This window comes from Canis lupus, chromosome 18 (genome assembly GCF_048164855.1).
Source record: "Canis lupus baileyi chromosome 18, mCanLup2.hap1, whole genome shotgun sequence".
Lineage (NCBI taxonomy): Eukaryota > Metazoa > Chordata > Mammalia > Carnivora > Canidae > Canis > Canis lupus.
Window position 1 is genome coordinate 37575984 of NC_132855.1, and position 19139 is coordinate 37595122.

A 19139-nucleotide genomic window follows, 5' to 3' on the forward strand; every position below is an offset into this window, starting at 1 on the left:
TAAAAAAATATTTTATTTATCTATTTGACACAGAACACAAGCAAGGGGAGCAGCAGGTAGAGGAAGAGGGAGAAGCAGGCTCCCCACTGAGCAGGAAGCCCGATGTGGGGCTCGATCCCAGTACCCTGGGATCATGACTTGAGCAGAAGGCAGATGCTTAACCAAAGTGAGCTACCTAGGCGCTCCTATTATTAGATTCATTTAAGAGACATTTTCTGAGCATCTCTGTTCATTCACTGGATCACAAAGCCAATAGCAGAGATATGAGAATTCCTTACCATACCTAAGAAATCAAAAGGGATGGATAAATTTAGACAAACAGCATCTTCCTGGATCTAAAAAAACCTACCTTGAATCCCATGGTATTTCAGTTTGGGGCTGTATATTCTTCAATATAAATTCTCTCCAAACCCATCCTGCCTTAGAATAAATGGGATAAGGTAGAAAGAAAAAAAAATGAACCAGAAATTCCAAAGTAGAAGAAACACTTGACATAATCATGTCAAAGCCAGGAAACCAAAAATTAATGTTTTCCTATAAAGGATGGAGGATGTCTAGCTGGGTTATTAAATGAGCACTGGAGTATGCAGAAAGGGCCATAGGGAGGAATTACTGGTGTTGGAAGAACTTTAGCCCTAGCATTTCATGAGTTTTGTGCTTTCAACTTTATAGTTAGACAATTTCACTCCTGCAATTAAAAAAAAAAAGATCTGATATAAAATTAATGCTATGAGGGAATGGGAGAAGTGAATTTGTTGATTTGAAGGAAAATTATGTTTCAGAAGAGATGAGTCTATATACATAATTTTTGTTTTTTTATATTTAATTTTTGGCTAAAAGTAAGATTTCTAAGTCAAATAGCTGGGACTAGTAGCATTTCAGGCCAAATGCAACTTCTATGTGAGAAGGGATTGTTTAAGGAATCTGGTATAGTCCCAGAGAACACAAAAAACAGTGCTTAGCTGTAAACATTTTGTAAGATTATCCTGTGACTCTTCATGTATTGGAGTTAATAGCAGTTCCCTAGGCCAAAATTTAGCCTGGAATATGTGCTTTCCTAGCAAATAAAGTCATTGGTAGTACCTGCTATAGTGATTTTAAACCAGGACTCTCAATATAAAAGTGACTGTTACAATATTCCATGAGCCATTTGCTTTACAGCCAGATGAAGTCATAAATATAAAATAAAGCTGTGGAATATTTTCTTGTATCTCCTTAATGTTAATAGCTCACATCTATTTTAACAGCTTGGAAAAGGTGTCAAAAGTAGGGTTTGGAAAATAATTACATATCCCTTCTCCAAAACTCCATCTACAGCTTTAGTAACTCACAGAAGTTTCAACTAAATAGTAAAGTTATTTTCACATAAGAGATTTAAAAAGTAGAAACAACAGTTACTTTCAAAAGTCATCTAGTTTCTAACTCTATCTGATCCATCATAAAAAGCAAGTATACTCTGAACACGTTATTATCCCAAATCAATAGACAACTAAATTGTGTATCCAGGAGGATAGCTAGTCCATACAAACCACCCACTTCAGATAAGCAACAATGAACACCCACTTTCCTAAGGTCAACACATTACATTGTTATGGTACATTTTTAAATTTATATTTTTTGGAGCATAACAAAGCAACAGATAAACCATTGTTATTTTTTGAGTGTGTACTGGGTATTTAGCATTAAGCAAAGGGTTTGAAATAAGAAAGCTCTTCTGGCATTGGGTCAAATGTAGCTTTGTGTGGATAAGGACTGTGCCGCCTTCTGCCTTACATGGAATAGGAATAAATGAATGAATGGCTATGGTCTTTACAATGTCATGAGGAGAGAGAGACAAGTGCCATATTCCAAATCTGTTAAAGAAGGGTGTTGATAAGTGGTTGGTTACTAAGCACTGGACAGCATCAGCTCTGGGAAGGAATATCAGGGAAATAGAGCCCACTGTTGCCTTTCTCCTAGATGAACTTTAGGCAACTTGTCTTTGTGCTAGAAAAGAACCACGGTTTGGTTCAGAACATGTACGGTCAATCCTGCCTTCCTGTCCTGAGCCAAACACTGGTTGAAGAGGAACCTTTTCTATCCCTTTGATTTGAGCCAGTCCTTTCTTTTACTGCTATCCTTTTTTTCTATTAGCAAAAAATGGATTTATTAAATATTATTTATAGATGCTATTCCAGGAGTTGCCACATACTGGCCACTGACTATACATTGGACTCTCTGCCAAGCAGCTGACATGTAATACCTCCTTTAATTCTCATCTCAACACTATGAAGTAAACATTATGCCCATTCCACAGAGAAGAAAATGAAGATTCAATGAGATTCTATAATTTGTTCAAGGTCAAGGGATCAAACCTACATCTATTGAATTTTAGGCTTTTAAGCTTGTTTGCTTCCCTATACTCACCTATTATTCTATGGTGTGAATAATTAGCTGATGACTCAAAGAAATTTTAATACCATGAGTGTATTTCTAGACACTTTTATTCCTAAAAACATTAGAGAGATGCCTCTTTGAATAATGAAGACATGAAGAAGAGGGGGGAATTCATTTGTTGGAAAGGCATATCCCAATGAAACTAATGTGATGATAAGAAGAGATAAATATAAAAGTTTATTATATTCATGAACAGAGAGACATGAAAGTGAATTAACTGGGATGAAAGTGAATTAATTGGGATGACTGGAACAGTAGCTAAAGGGATGCATCTAATGAAAACACCCAACAGGATTCTTAAAATCCACTCACCATTCACATTCTAGATCTTCTACACCATCTCATTTTTGGTAATAGTATTTCTCATCTTTTCTAGAACATACTCCTTGCTCCACCTAGTTCCTTAGGCTATAGCAGTGTTTCTTAACATGTTTTTCCATTATGCTCCCTCAAAGAGAAAACAAGTAAATACTCCCTTATAGAGAAATTAAATACAGAGATAATATCTGTTGGGTAGGGCAGAGTTTTAGGGGGCCACAAACCATTTAATTATCCAAGACATTTTTGCTTTCCTAAGAACCAAAGTGCACTGTTTAGAATGTTTTGGATAGCTACTTGATTCCTGCTTCTCCATCATATACCTGCTATTACTTCTAAATTGTAACTGTAACTTTAGGGTTGTGGCCAAATGACAAGTGTTCAGAAAAAGCATGTCGATAGTCAGCATAGCAATTCACGGGTGTCTCATTAACTCGGTCTTTGGCAAGTTAATTCATTTGATCCAAGGCCATTTGCTCTACTGCATAGGCTGGTCAGAAGAATGGCCAAGAGGAAAGGCTCTAAATTCAGGTGTCCTGGGTTCAAACCTCAGCTCCACCATCTTTCAGCAGTGAGACTTTGGCCAATCACCTAACCCAGAAGTTCTCAATTGGTGGCAATTTTGGGCTCTCTCTCCCCCAAGATATTTGGCGATGTCTAGAGACATTTCTGATCATCACAACTGGGTCTGGGGGGAGGGAACTACTGGCATCTAGAAACCAGTGCTGCTGCTAAATATCCTACAAGACATGGGACAGCCCCTTACAACAAAGAATTATCCAGTCTAAAATGTCAACTGCCAGGTTGAGAAACTCTGATTTAAACTTTCTGCTCCTCATTTTTGTGATTGTGCCATATAACATTCATTCCTTAACAGATATTTCCAACCCATCTCCTTGCTGCCTCCCTGGTAGAATCTGGAAAGCCTCTTTTGACAGTTTCCTGTGCTTTGTTGCTAGAGATAGCCTGAGGCACAGTTCTGCCCAGTAAGATATAGGTGGAAATTTACTGGGGGCATGAGAAAAGCTTTTGTTTTTTACTGATACAAGAAAAAGATTAGACTGTTGTCATCCCCTTCTTCATCTATCTTGAACATAAAAGCAGTATGTAGAGTTCTGCAGCCATGTTGCTATCATTAGGGAAAGCTGAAAGAATAGCCTGGATAGTGGCTATTGAATCAATGCCATATAACCCTCCTATCCTTCTTGTTATGTTAGAATATATAACTTCTATTTGTTTAAATATTCCTGATGTAGTTACATTTCAAATTAGATTAATAATAGGGTTTTCCCACAATTTCTTAGTATGGAAAAATGCATAAATAAAATTTGCCACTAACCATTTTTAAGGATGGTTAAACCATTCAGTGGTACCAATTAACCATGTGACCATTACCATTATTTCCAAAAATTTTTATCACCTCAAATAGAAATATTGTATTCATTAAACAATAACTGCCATCTCTTCTCCTCCACCCCCAAAGTTCCTGCTCATTTCTAATCTACTTGCTATCTCTCTGAATTTGCCTGTTATACATATTTCATACAAATGGAATAATACAATATTTGTCCTTTGTGTCTGGCTTATTTCACTTAGTATGTTTTCAAGGTTCATCTTCATTGCAAAATGTATCAGAACTTGATTCCTTTTTATGGTTGAATGATATTCCATTGCATCTATATTTTGTTTATCCATTCCTCTATTGCTGGACATTTGAGTTGTTTCTACCTTTTGGCAATAGTAGAGTTTTAAAAGGTAAAATAAAATTAAAAAGTAAGGTACTCAGAAGAGTGCTTAGTATTTAAGAAGAATTCAGGAAATGTAAGTTAAAATTATTACTGCTCACATTGAATAGCATCTCATCACATTCACCCTGTCAATGGTCTTTTGTTCCAAGGAGGAATGCAGTAGTATGTGGGTGGACTGGTTGTTAAAACTATGATCAGGATCTACTGTACAATTCAAAGCAAACAGTACTCTCATTGGTCAGTCACTGACTATCAGCAGGTATGATGGACATTTTCACTTAACCATTCATCCTTCTATCCCTCTATCCATCTGTTCAGAATGTATTAAGCACCTCAAGTGGGAGAAATACTATTCTTCAATTCTAAGCTAAAGTGATATATGATTAAATTGTTGCAAATAATGAAGAAGAAAAGGAGGCGCTTAATAAACATTTCTGATGATGGTGAAACAGTTCTGAAATCAATCATGAGCTTCAAAAATTTCTCTAGGACTGGGATGTGTTGTCTAACTTATCAATGAATCAGACACATGTCTTATGAAGTCCCCCATCCTCCTAAGTACTTTTTATTATTTTTTAAGATTTTATTTATTTATTCATGAGAGACACACACACACACACAGAGGCAGAGACACAGGTAGAGGGAGAAGCAGGCTCTTCACAGGGAACCTAATGTGGCACTCGACCCCAGGACCCCAGGATCATGTGCTTGGCTGAAGGCGGTGCTAAACTGCTGAGCCACCCGGGCTGCCCATTAAACCAATTCATGAATATTGTTGACTTTCATCCTTTGCACTAAAGGTTTCATTCACAGAGGTGCAAAACAACAGCTCCATCTAGTAACTGTCATGGCTGGTAACAAGAAGAGTCCCATTTTTAGAAAAGTGGGAAAAACAAACTCTTCCCTCCAAGTAATAGGGCAAGGTCAAATATAGAGGTTAAAGGTATGTCCCAGCAGAGGAGGATAGCAAGTCAGCTTTTTGGGAGAGAAGATCTGGTAAGGGGAGGGTTTGTATACTGAAAAACACACGAAAACAGCAAGTAGAAAAGAAGTGAAGGAGGAAGAAAGGGTAATAAATCTCTGATGACAGTGGTGACAGCATATCTTACTTTGGTGTTTTTTTTTTTAAAGATTTTATTTATTTATTCATGAGAGACACACAGAGAGAGGCAGAGACACAGGCAGAGGGAGAAGCAGGCTCCACGCAGAGAGCCTGACGTGGGACTCGATCCCGGTTCTCCAGGATCAGGCCCTGGGCTGAAGGCGGCGCTAAACCGCTGAGCCACATGGGCTGCCCTCTTACTTTGGTGTTGAAGATCTTGAGACAGGTATGGATGGTCAATCACTTAAGATCAATAACTGGAACAATGTTTGGAAGTCAGGTATTTATGGAGAACTTGCTTGTGAAATGGATTTTATAATAAATATAATTATCAGTTTGCCCTGATATATCTAATGATTTTAGAATATTAAGATTCACTTATCTACCCATAGTCTCCTCAGAAAACAAGGGTAAGAACCCACAAGAAAATAAAAATGCATTTGGGGTTCTGAGATGGTACATGATCTCATTTGGGGAACGTTCATGAAGGAGCTACACATCGAGCTCCACTGAGCAGTAGAGAGAATGTGTATAGGCAGAACAGAAGAGTGAGAGAAAGAGAAATAGCATGAGTAGAGGAGTGCCATGGCACTAGAAAGGAGGCAAGGGGCTGAGTAGGCAGTAGAAGTTGGCCTACTAGATACTCATGGGAAATGAGGTTTAATAGTGAGAGTGGTGCCAGGAATGACACAAGTACTAAGTAGCTCATTATTTCCAGGCTAGTCACAGGAGAATATGGCTTCATTTCTAGGTGCTCTAGATTCTCTTTCTGTTCCACCTCTCACCTCACCCAGTCTCTTAATATCACGTATTTCATAGCACAGACTATAGCAAGGTAAATACGTATTAGTTTTTCAAAATAGTAAACTAGTTCTCTTCCTCTGAAGAACTACCACATGCCCTCCCATTCACCTCTTTACATAATTTTCATTTAAATTGGCTCACTTACCTGGCATTTCATGATAATCAAGTCTGTCTTTGGTAGCCAACTTGATTCTGTTACTGCTACCTGCTATTTTATATTCTGGAATGAAAGGTGGTAAGGATAGAGCCCTTGTCTTCTGTGTTTTATGTTTTGTCAAGCACTGGGTACATTTCTGGCATTTTGTACTTAACAAGCGTAACAAAGCACACCCAGGCCGAAGGATATCGCATCTGCTGTCCCTGGCACAACAAAAGCAGCAAGCCCAGTGGTCTCTGACCTGCAGGGTAGTGATAGATTGCACTGGGAAATGAGGCTCTTATCACAATCAACATGAAAGAAGAAATAATGCCTCAAGTGTATCTCCATGAACACTAGAAAAGCCCGAATGGAAATAACCCACACCCAAGAGACAACTGCTTTGCTTACTGAGAGCTTTATTCCTACAGTCCCTTTCTGATAAGTGTACATTGCCAAGTGTAGAAACTTTAGAGTCACTTAAAATCATAGGGTGGTAAACCTAAAATGAGTAGAGATAGTTTCAGCAAATAGGTTTTTTCAGTTGGAGCGGGGAAAGAAATGACCCCTGATACTCATTTAACAAGATGTTTTAATCAAGAATGAGAAGGTAATAAAGGTTAAGAACTTTCATTTGAGTTTAGTTCTAGAGACTGTTTTTGCTAAGAAGCTATCTAATGAAATATTTTGTTACTTCTTGATGTTATAAAATATTTGTAAGTTGTGATTTAGACAACAGAAACGCAGAATTTTGTTAGCCAACATAACAGGGATTTATTTTTCTTTTTATAGACTAAATGAAAATTTTAAGAGGCTGGCTACTAATGCATTCCCTGTTTTTTGAAAATGATATAAAACTGCCTCTTTGTATCTATGGGGAAGTTTAGAGGTTGCAATTACTAACGTGACCATACTGGTTGGAAATTCAATTGACTAATGTACAAAATCATTCTAATTCATTGCAGAAATTAAAAAGTTGAATTCATGCAGTAAACTGGCTACCAAATAAATGGATAGGTTAAAGAATATTTTAGAACCTACTTTGGTTGCATGAAAAATCAACATGATAGTCTTCTTTCCTCAGATAATTGTTTTTTCTCAAAAGTAAAATGAGCTGTTCTTCAAGAATGTGGACCACTGTCAAAAGGATTAATATTTCCGAATCCTTCAGTAAGGTTAGGTTACATGAAAACAAAATGCCACAGCCCATTAAAACATCAGGCATTCAATTTTTATGTTATATATTTAATTCTACACAAATCCATGATTGAAAAAGAGCCATATAATTTAATTAGCGTTAATCAATGTTGATTTAATAGAAGGCAGAAGAAAGTTCCCTCTATGTGTAAAGAAAGCCAAAAAATAAAACCCAAGTTACAACAGTCATAGTCACTTATACCCCCCCAAATTTAAAGGGTTAACCAACACTGTGTAAAAGATTATGATAAATACAAAATAGTTTTATTGTATTGTTATTGATACAGCTAACCAAACAAAAGGTACACAACTACTTTCAAAAAATTTAAGAAGCTATTATTTAGGATACAAATTTGAGAACATTAAGGAAATGGCATATGAATGTCTAAAAGGTTGCCTAAAGGCTTCCAACACAGACTCAAGGGCAAAATCTAATGTAGATGGGATAAGAACCTTATATGTTTCCTCAAATCAGTGGTGATTCAATGATTTGCCCGTTCAACCAACTTATACTAAGCACATGCTATGTGTCAGGCATCATGTTAAGCATGGAAATACAGGTTAGGATCCATTCACAGAGTTATGTAGTAGACAAACAATGTCTACTGTGGGTCTAGAACCTTGAAAGAGGAGACCACAAGATGGAAAAGGAATGTGGAAGGACATCCAATCCAGCTTAGGAGGAATAGGAAAGGTTTCCCAGAGGAGGTGATACTTGAATGAAACCCTGTAAAATAATTTAATCACAGATTGGTTCACTGGAGATTGTTTAAATGAACACAACTCCTGCAGCATGCAAACTACTTTTTTTAATGTCTCTTCTTCCGTTACAGTGTGTGTTTTGCAAGGACAGGTTCATTTATAAGCATATTTTTGTGAGCCTCCATTGTGCTTTTTTTCCCAGTGTTTTAGGCAAGTTGACTAGTAATGACTAATGAGAACAATATGAATGCATGACTGCTGTGTAAGTGTAGTGTGGTTTTGCACTTAAAAGAGGTTTTCAGATGCTCGAGTTGTGAATGTTCATGAAAAGCCTCTTCTGGAGAAGTCAAACTGCTTTCAGTGAGTCTCACTGGTGGTTTTACATCTGCAGAGCATTGAGGGCTGTGTTGACTTTTGAGAGGATTGAAATTATTTCATATCAGATTTATCCTACATTTTGTATTTGCTATATTCCCTTAAGTATGCCTTAATAAATATTTTATGACTGGGAAAACAAAGATAAAACAACAACAACAACAAAAATAGAAGGGACGGTCAGGGCATTCCAAGCCCAGAGAACAGAATATAAGGACAGTAAAGGAGGTATGGCATGTTCTGGTCACTAGGGAAGAGCACACAGGACATGATCTGAGATGAGGCTAGAGAGACCATTGAGGGCCCCTTTTTGCCTTAAGGTGCTTCAATTCTCAAGAGGATATCAGAGAGGTACTGAGGGTTTTCAATCTATTTTTTAACAAGTTCTTTCTGGCTATCGTGTAGGGGATGCAGGGAGATCAGTTGGGAGAAATGATGAAGACAGAGACTGAAGTAGGAGCAGTAGGTATGGAGAAGAGAGACACATTGGAGAAACAAGTCTTTATGACATATAATTCACAAAGATTTATCACCAATTGAATATGGAGCTACTGAGTAAGAAAGAAAAATGAATAGACTCCTATAGTTCCTGCTTGGTTACCCAGGGCTTCAGATGATAGGTCAGGATTTGGAAACACAAAGGGAAGGATGGCTGTCAGGACTCCAGCAAGAAGAGGTGCTGTGCTCTGCTTACATTAGTATCAGTCGGTAAGAGGGATGCTGACTGAACCAGGTCAGGATATGTGTCTGCCCCTTGGGGTCCAGGAGTGTAACAAGTATGCTATTTCCCATCAAGATCATATGGAGTGAAGAAGGAATTCCCTACGGTGAATGGAAGCAGAAGATGAGGGATGTGAAAGAATGTAGAGCAGCAGATGCAAACAACAGCAGCTATCGTGGTCTTGCTAGAGAAGCTGAGAGGAAGCGTCAAGAGAGATGTCTGATTAACACACTGTATATATAGATGCAGAACTTAAGAGTTCAGTGCTAGAGATCAGTTTGAGTGTCAACAATAGCAGACAGGCACGAATATAATGAATATAATGGTGTGGGGAGAAGACAGGGAGCAGAAGAGGGCCAGTATTTTAGGGTGGAATGAGGAAAAGAAGTCCCCAGTGGTATAAGGTAGAATGGTCACAGAAATGGAGGGGAATCTAGAAAGGCAAGTGTCACAGCAAGCAAGGGTGAAGACACTTTCAGGACAGTAGAATGAACGGATCGTGAGGACTGCCTGAAAGACCCAGACATAAGGCACTTGGCGGCTTGGAGGTGGCTCCATATGAAGCAGTTCAGTGGAGATTCTAACCAGGGATGGGAAGCCAGGTTACAGAGGGCTAATGAGAAAACAGAAACTGAGGAAGTGGAGATACAAGTATAGGCCGCTCACAAAACTTGACTCCAAATAGATGAAAAAAGAGTTCACAGCTGGAGTTAGAGGGAAAGGATCTAAACATGTTCCTATGATGAGGAAAGAGAATTGGTTGGGTAGGAAATGTAAGACAGAGATACAGAACAGTTCTAAAGGAAATGTGTACTAAGGATCCTTGAAAAATGTCTTTATCTAAACCAAGTGCATTCGAAATACTCACATGTGCTCAGGGAAAGCATATGAAAGGTGAAGACATTTTTCAGGGGTCAGTCATATAGGATTAATAAGTTCTGGGGCAGAAATTATGCAAAAATAACCAAGAACACACAAGGGAAACTTGGCAGCTAGATAAAACCTCAAATGAGTTAATCCACAGCACCAAAATATACTGTATTGTCTAAAATCAGTTCTTACTCATCATGAGAATATACATGGTCATTATGGGCAAAGGAAAACACAACCTGAAAAACATGGAGAATACCCAAAACAGACAAAAGGCACAATTTGTAGAGGCTTGGTAAACTAAGCATTATTTTCAGCTGCATAAACACAGCATGATAAATTGGGGGAACTTACTGAGGACTGGAAAACTATAAACGTCTTGAAATTCTATTCCTTTGCTTTTGGAAAGGCTCATTTCTAGATAATTTAATGATTTATTTCATTGGTTCACTCATTCTTTCAACAAAGCCTGATCGAGGATTTATGTGCCAAGCATAAGTCCAACAGAACGTCAAAAACAAAGCATTGATTCTTAAGGGAAATGGGATTGTGGCCATACTTTGAGAAAATATATTCAATTTACCTACTGTCTTTGTAATAGAAAATACAAAGTAGAACTTCTCAAAAATGTTCCTTACTGGTAAAATATATAAGAGCTACAGTGAACAAAAATTGTGGGGTATATTGATTTTAATAGAGAGACACTGGCTTAAGGATTCAAGCATTTCTTCTTAGATGACATTTGGTGAGAAGATGAAATCTGAAGATTCCTTCTTTCTCCATTAAATTCAATTTCAAACTATGAAGTACGCAAAACAAGGGAGGAGTGTATATTTAATTATGGAGGTATAGACCTATCTATATTTTTAATGCCTTTGACCCTCGTTTTTTTTATAGTTCTTACCAGTGTCATTCCTTTCTCTTAATCATCTTCATTTCTTTTACTGTCCATATCTTTAGGGTTAGAAACCTCAAATACTTACCTGAGGTAGGAACTTCTAGATTTGCCCCTCAAATAGGAGCAAAGTCTTCTGAAAGGAGGAGAGCTTGGTGTTATGTCTTTAAGTGGTGTTAACTGATGGTTACAACTGCTATAGCGTGAAATAGAAAACTAGATGCAGTCTGTCCCAGGCTCAAAAACACTGATAAACACAAATTCGTGTGAACATTCAAAAGAAGGATGGGTCGGGGGATTGCTATTGGGAGAGGGTAAGTATTGAGGTTTTATCTTAGACCAACTGCCTGTTGGCTTCTTGGCATCCGTTCTATTTCTTTTCGGTCCTGAGAAGGCCTATTCAAATGACTGAGCTAAACATGGCACATGCAGCTTTGAGTGTATGGTGTACCCGACAGGTATAAGAATTTGGCTTTGTTTTGGTCCTATTCTTGAACAAAAGCTGCTTCTTCATTAGCCTTCCAAATGTTCCTTGCCATTATGTAGAAATACATTAATTTTGAAACAAATTATGTACCATTTGAAAAACAAAATTAAAAAACTACACATAAACACACATACATACAGCGAAACTGACATTACCCTGTTCCTTCTTCCCCATGTGTCTCAGAGTTATAGCCAACACCTGTGGCCACACAAGGGGCAGACTTGGCAGCTGCAGAACCCAGATGTCAGACGCTGGATTGTACGTCCCTGGCAGCAGTCCTAAGTGGGAGGCTGTCTCCTCAGCTGACCTCTGAAACAGTCTATTGTCTGACTCTCTCTCTCTCTGGCCTGGGTAGGAACTAAAAAGCTGTCTGTGGGGCTGGTTCAGGGTTAGCCTACTGATGGGTTGTTCTGGATGCAATTATCCTTTGCCTTACCTTTGATTGTAAGGATTTATTTCCTTGGTAGGGGTTAAAATTGGGACTGGGCAAATTCTTGACAAAGAACTATATTCAGGTTTCTTCCAAGGACAAAATAAGATGCTTTTTGCTTTGACTGATTTTTTTTCCCCAAGTGAAATTGGAGGAGATCCGCTTTAAGTTTTAGCACACAGTTCTGGTTAATCAGAAGTAAAAATAAGAGTTTCTTGGGCACCTCCCCCTCCAAAAGAAGACTGAGTTTTCCTTATACTCTTTCTTAAAACTACTTCTTAAAGGTTGAAAATGAAACATTTCTTTCTTTAGAAACTTACGGAGCTGCAACTTTGTTTTTGCGATTACTAAAAAAAGTCATCTATTGTAGAGAAGAGCTCTGTGCATCATGAGTTATCTTGGTTCTTTAGAGAGGAAAATGATTAAACTCTAATTTTGCCTCTACACTACACTACACTACATCACTTGCTGAAGAATGACATTTATGTGTAAGATGCAATCATTATGGGAATGAGAGGTAGGAAAAGGCCAAGTATTGAAGAGGGCTCCACTTACAATGCAACACTCGTAGCTCTCAGGGAAAGTCTACTGTGCATACAGTTATAGTTATGACAAGTTAAGGAGAAATATATCTGAAGGGAGATGAATTCTGAGAAAATCATAGAATATATTTTCATATCCAACAACAAATGGTATTCATGTGCACCATGGAAAATGTGCCAAATTTTCTTTTAGTAATTTTTATAAAGGTGTAAATATATCTCTTGGCTACCACTGATTTAGGTGTGGAAAAAAAAAGAGGGAATATTTATGAGTCCCAATATAAATAAGAAAATGATAAATAAATAAATTGGAGAGAAGAGGCATATCTCTTATATGAAAGAATTCCAAATAATTTATGTGGCTACTTGCCTCTTACAGAAGTGGAACTTAATTTCCTACTGCTTGAATATGCGCTATGATTTATCACTTACTTCCAAAAACTAGAATATAAAAGTGGAGAAGGGGTTTACTTAACAGTGGAGAAGTCTGGCAAAAACACTAACTTGGCCAGGTGATAAAGGTTAATAATATCAGTAGGAATATCATGTTGATAGCATGTACCCTTGATATGATATACCACCATTGAAGGGCATGTCATCTTTGTAATCTACCTCTAAAAACCTGTAATCGAACTATGTGAACACATTAGATAAACCCCAGTTGAAGGATATTCTACAAAATACCTGACTGGTACACTCCAGAAAAATGTCATGGTCAAAAAAAACAAGAAAAGTCTGAGAAACTGTTACAGCCAAAAGTAGCCTAAGAAGACATGATGACTAAATGTAATGTGTTCTACAAGCTGGGATGCTAGAAGGGAAGAAAGAACATTATGGGAAAACTGTGAAATCAGACTAGAGTATGGACTTTAGTTAATAGTAATGAACTAACATTGGTTCATTAGTTGTAGCAAATGCTCTGTAGTAGTTTGAGATGTTAACAAAAGGAACACTAAGTAGGAGGTATATAGGAACCCTGCACTATTTTTGTAACTTTTCTATAAATCTAAAGCTACCCTAACATAAAAAGTTTATTTAATGATGTCTAAATACTGCTATATTGACTGTAAGAGAGTTTCACATCAATCAATGAGTCTTTTTCACCCACATGGATGCACCAAACCATACGGCATAAAGCATTGTTTTCCTGACACATAAGAATACTTCATCTTTCAGAACAATGTACTATCAGTGGAATCAGACCTATTTTGAAAGTTTCAGATTTTTCAATACTATTTGAGTCATGCCCTTAGTAGGATGACACAAGTGCTCAAAAGATAATCTCCACAAACTCTTCTCAATGGCTTTAAAAGACAACATCCTGGGACACCTGGGTGGCTCAGCAGTTGAGCGTCTGCCTTTGGCTCAGGGCCTGATCCCAGGGTCCGGGATTGAGTCCCCACATCAGGCTCTGTGCAGGGAGCCTGCTTCTACCCTCTGCCTATGTCTCTGACTCTTTCTCTCATGAATAAATAAATAAAATAGTTTAAAAAAAAAAGCCACCTTCAGCCACCTACCAAATATACTTATTCATGTGAATGTTACTACTGACATAGTAAGACGATGTATTATCTCTGAAAGTAGCATTCTTTGCTTGATAACAAATGATTAATAAATGAACATTGCCCTCAGTTATCATGATAGCAGTTAAAGGAGTAAGATCTGATGTACCACTGTTTTAGAACATGGATGAGATTATTTCTTTGCTACTCTGATCTGTCCTTTAGAATTATAAGACGTTAGGATTCTGGGACTATTAGAAAAGATTTTTTTTTCATACTATTCCTAATTTGTCATTTTCCTTTGAAAAGGGGAAAAAAGTGTTGGTTCAGTGAATGTTTACTTAAAAAAACAAATTATTATGGATTTCCAGAACTTTAACAAGAAATGTGCTTTTGTTAATACCTAGTGGTACTATTTTAAAAGTTCAATCAAAATTTAACCATAATAAGTTGGTCAGAATTACCTCTCTAATTCTGCTTTTAGGAAAAGATGCAAATGCCATTAAAGAAAGCCAGAGAAAAATACATGCAACTTCCTGAATATATTTTAGGGCTAAAAATAAGATTCAGTAAAAGCATTTGTACATTCTCTACTTTACTTTTTCTAATGATAATTTGTATTAAGGAAAATGGCCATGATTCTTGATAATAAGAGAAAAGAAAGTGTCCCGTAGGGAATTCTTAACTAAGGAATTGCAGAGAGTCAACCGACATATTTTAGAAATTTTTCCTATAGTTAGGTATTTACTATGGAAAAAAAAATAATGGGGCAGGAGAGACCAATAATAAATGTTAAGTTGCTGTTTTTTATATGACTCTTTAAGCAGTTCAGTTAATATGTATTTTGCATTTTGTTAGACTAATGTGCACGTGTGGTAAGTAATGAGAATTATAGCGGCTTCCTTTCTTAGAACACCTATGGTGTGTCAAGCTTTATGCTGTCACACATCTGACAAAACTGTCTAAAACTTAACGCTGCAAGGTGCATACAATTACTATTTAACAAGTGTGGGAACTAAGATAACCAGAGGTTAGGGAACTGACCAAAGTCCCACAGCTTGTAAGTGAGGGAGCCATTACAGACTGTCTGGCTTGCCTCAGAGGTCCAAACTCTTTCCCTTTTTTTTTGGGGGGGGGGGGAGGTGGCTCTCCAAACTCTTTCCACCAGAACATACAGCTTTGTTGTAATTTAAAATTATGAACACTATTGAATTAAATGTTTATCACTAACCAGGTGAGTTAGGTCACTTAACCTCTCTAGGCTTCAAGTTTCTCTTGGGTAAATGAAGTTGGCTGGATGATTTCTAATGTTTCTTCCAATTTTAAAATAGTAACACTGATTCATACACAAGGTTAAGAAAACTAAAATGTTTTTGTTAAAAAAAGGTTGCGAATACTAGGCCTTGCTAAATTTTGTGATGATGGGGATCTATCTAGAGTTAGATATTCATGTGATTTCTTCCAAATCTTTCCAGTCCTGTGAAGCCAGGACTAGTGATCTTACCACTTTCAAAGTTATTCCCTTAAATTTACATATAAGTGGAAATTTCATTTTTTGTGGCACTTCACAAACTATATACTTAAATATTTGCTTCACAAAGAATTAATAACTTGCATTCAAATATGAATGTAAAGAAAGCTATTTTTTCTGGGTCTGAAAATAATCAAAATATTGATTTATTTTAATTCACATTTATTTAAATATAACAATTATTTTAGACAAATGAAAATACAAGCATATTTATAACATGGTAGACATAAATATAAATGAGAAAATTTCACAAATATATTAGACAAATTGATGATGTACTTAACATTTACTTTCAAGGTACATTAACGTGGATATTCAAAAGTATGCTTTCACAAAAACTACTATAAAATGTTCACATTCATGTTAGTTCACATTTCCTAGACTGATGTTTTATGAAAACTGTGTAGAGATTTAATGTAATCACTCCCCTCATTTGGTAACATTATTTGTAAATGAAGCACATTTTTGTCAATAGAAACGTTCATTTAACTTTTAAATAATATGGCATTTTTATCAAGACAATGCTACATTTATTAAACAAACATGCACAACACGTAAAACTTAAATGGTTCAGGTACCTTTATGCACAGAGTCTAGTTTTGTTATGGCACTCTATCTTTGTAAAAAATATACTTAAAATTTGGCACAGAATCAATAAAGTGTATTGCTCCTAATCAAAACAAATGTGATTTAAATTTTCCATGGCATGGAAAATATTCCATCACAGTTTGCTTCTTCTCTTTACAGTTTATTGACCAATGGCAGTTCTTTACTGCTTTAGTTAGAATAAATAATGGATAGCCAAGAACTAAAAGTCATAGTTAGGTGTTTTGCCTGCACTCTAATTGGAAATGAGTCGATTTCAGCTTTTCTAGCAGTAAAACATTTCCATCTGTACGGTGGCCAACAAATTTCTAAATAAGAGTGTTATCAGCAATAATATGTATCATCATGAGATGTTTTTCTTTAGGAGGCAGAGAGGTTGAAAGGAAACGTGAATCTCTTCATAAACTGGGAACATATGTGGTAAGGGGAGCAAATGCCAACCAAGGCAGAAGCAGGGGGACTTCTCTGGAAAGCTGGTAAGGGCACAGGCTCTGAAGTAGCAGTGAGGCAGAAAACAAAGGCAGGCATCCAGGGACCATCCACGGTGGAAAGGGCTGCCATGGGTGGGAGGAAGTTGAAATGTATCACTCAAAGGAAAAGGTGTTCCAGAGCAGGTATGGCATTCATGGCTCAGCAAACTACCACTGCGTTTTAGGAAAAGCTGTAAATTTCTACCTCGCTGTCTAAATCAGGATTGAAGAGATTGAGCTACTAGATGACACTGTTTTTCTGAATTCATTCATAAACATTGTGGAAGAAAGGGAATAACATTAATTCAAGCTTCCTCCAAACCAGAGAAGAGAGATAGCATTCTCATTCTAAGCACAGATTTTGGAGTTGTGGTAACTAAGAAAAGTGCCACAGCTCTTTCTCACAGTTCTCCTAAGATAAACTCGAGGTGTTATATTTTGAGACCAGCTGAAGGAATCTGCTCCTTTCATAAAACCCTGATAGCCTAATTTTTATATTTATTATCTGGGGGAAAGGAAGTAGAGCTTAAGTCCAACCTTTGTACAAATATATTCTAAGAAATAGAGTAATGAACATTAATGTCGTTTGCTTTATGATCCTTGCTTTTCTAAGGACCTTTAAGCAGTGAAATGGCAAAGAACATCAAACAGGTTAAATAAAATAGGCAAACTTTTGTTTCAAGCTGTTAAGGTGCAAAGAGACAGATTACAAATCACAGAGCACTGAATTTTCAAGGGTGAAATCGTACCAAAACCGTGATAAATTTTCGCTGACATCATAGGAGAGTAAGTGGTCTGGAAGGTCACTGATGGTGCCCTGCACAGCCAGCACGTGTGGGGCCAAGGTGAAGGGCACGTCGTTCAGGAGTTCGGCCATTAACGAGTTGTTTTCCAAAGTCTGGCCTGCCTTATTTTCCACCTCGGGGCCTGCTCCAGTCACACTGGATGAGGTTTCTTTGCCAGTCTAAAAATACATATATATTTAAGTCATTTAGACCTTGTGGACTTGGAGGCTTAGGAATGGTAAATGTGGCATTAATATAGCAAAATGATTGTGAAATGTGGGATACAGAAAGAGTCCTAGATCAGAATGCTATTATTTATTTCACTTGAGAAATACATCCATCTCAGTCTCTACTGGACTTTGAAATGAATCCTAAACCCTACTTTTACTCAGACTGGCCACCCATGGCCCTCTCAAATACAAATTGGCATTCTTGCTATTTCCTTAGCCTGATAATGTCTACAAAGTCTGGCTCACAGATCTGATGTATGCTTTCAGGCTCTAGGGAATTCCCAGCTTCCCTGTGAAATCTTATATCAACACAGTCCAAAGTGACCTTTCTCACTTCAGAGAGAATATGGGGCACACTGCCTAGGATATTATTTGGCAATTCCTGTTTGTGTCCATGCTGGTGGCTGTTTCATATGCATAGGTCTTATCCCCAACTAGACTCTAGGGTACTTGAGGGCAACAAATCTTTTTGACATTTCTTTGTATTCTCCACCTTGCATGCCTTACCTTGCGTATTTTGTATGTACGCGTGTATCCTCTGCCTCATATACCCTAATACATATTTGAGTGTTTACCTAGTATGCGAACCATAAGTATTGGTTGATTGCCTGACTTTCACTGGAACTAGCATGTTATGTTACACAAGGTTTTCAAAGAGGAACTGATATATTTTGTTCAATTTCTTCAAGACTGGTATACCTTATACATAGTACTTTACCAAAAGATATGCACCAGGGTGTTCACAACACTCTATGCAAGCCCCAAACCAGAAACCACCTGAGTATCCATCAACAGGAGAATGAATAAAAAATTGAAGAGAAACCAACGACCTGCTGCTCCAAGCAGCTGAAACCTACCTCAAACCAGGTTAGGCAAAATGTGACTCCCCGACCCCCTCAACTGGGTCTCATGCAGAATAAGACTGCTGTGTCTGTATGGAGGCCTCCGAGGCCCTTCCTGATCTGGCTCCATGTACCTCTCTGACAGGATCCTCAGCTAGTCTGTCCTGGCTCCCTTCTTTCTCATCCCACTACCTCCCATTGTTGCTCCTGAACACCCAGGCTGCTTCTGCCTTGGCCCTTTCCTCTCCAGTCCCTCTGCCCTAGAGGTTCTTCTCCCAGAAATACCAGGTTCCTTCTCTCATGTCCTCAGGGAGGCCTCCCTTGACCAACTATTTAAACTGTATCCTGGCCCTCACTTCCCCCTCTCCAGCACTCCGTCTCCCTCTCCATAGCCCTTGGCACCTTGTTAC

General features: G+C 37.7%; 1 protein-coding gene and 1 long non-coding RNA gene across 9 annotated transcripts in view; one reads left to right on the forward strand and one right to left on the reverse strand.

The window, feature by feature from the left end:
• Positions 1-19139, forward strand: part of LOC140608988 (uncharacterized) — a 103777-nt gene that overhangs the window by 77662 nt on the left and 6976 nt on the right. The window lies entirely within an intron of this gene.
• The window catches only part of UMAD1 (UBAP1-MVB12-associated (UMA) domain containing 1), a 230306-nt gene continuing 227108 nt past the window's right edge, over positions 15942-19139 (reverse strand). For 6 of the 8 annotated variants that reach the window (XM_072784025.1, XM_072784023.1, XM_072784026.1 and 3 more), the window contains 2 exons: positions 17622-17836; positions 15942-16956 (listed from right to left, as the gene is read on the reverse strand). In XM_072784025.1, coding sequence (XP_072640126.1) covers positions 16746-16956; positions 17622-17836 — 426 coding nt within the window. In that variant the 3' untranslated portion in view covers positions 15942-16745. Of the gene's footprint in view, positions 17837-19139 lie in introns of all 8 variants that reach the window. The other 2 variants (XM_072784024.1, XR_012010984.1) reach the window with 2 other exon arrangements.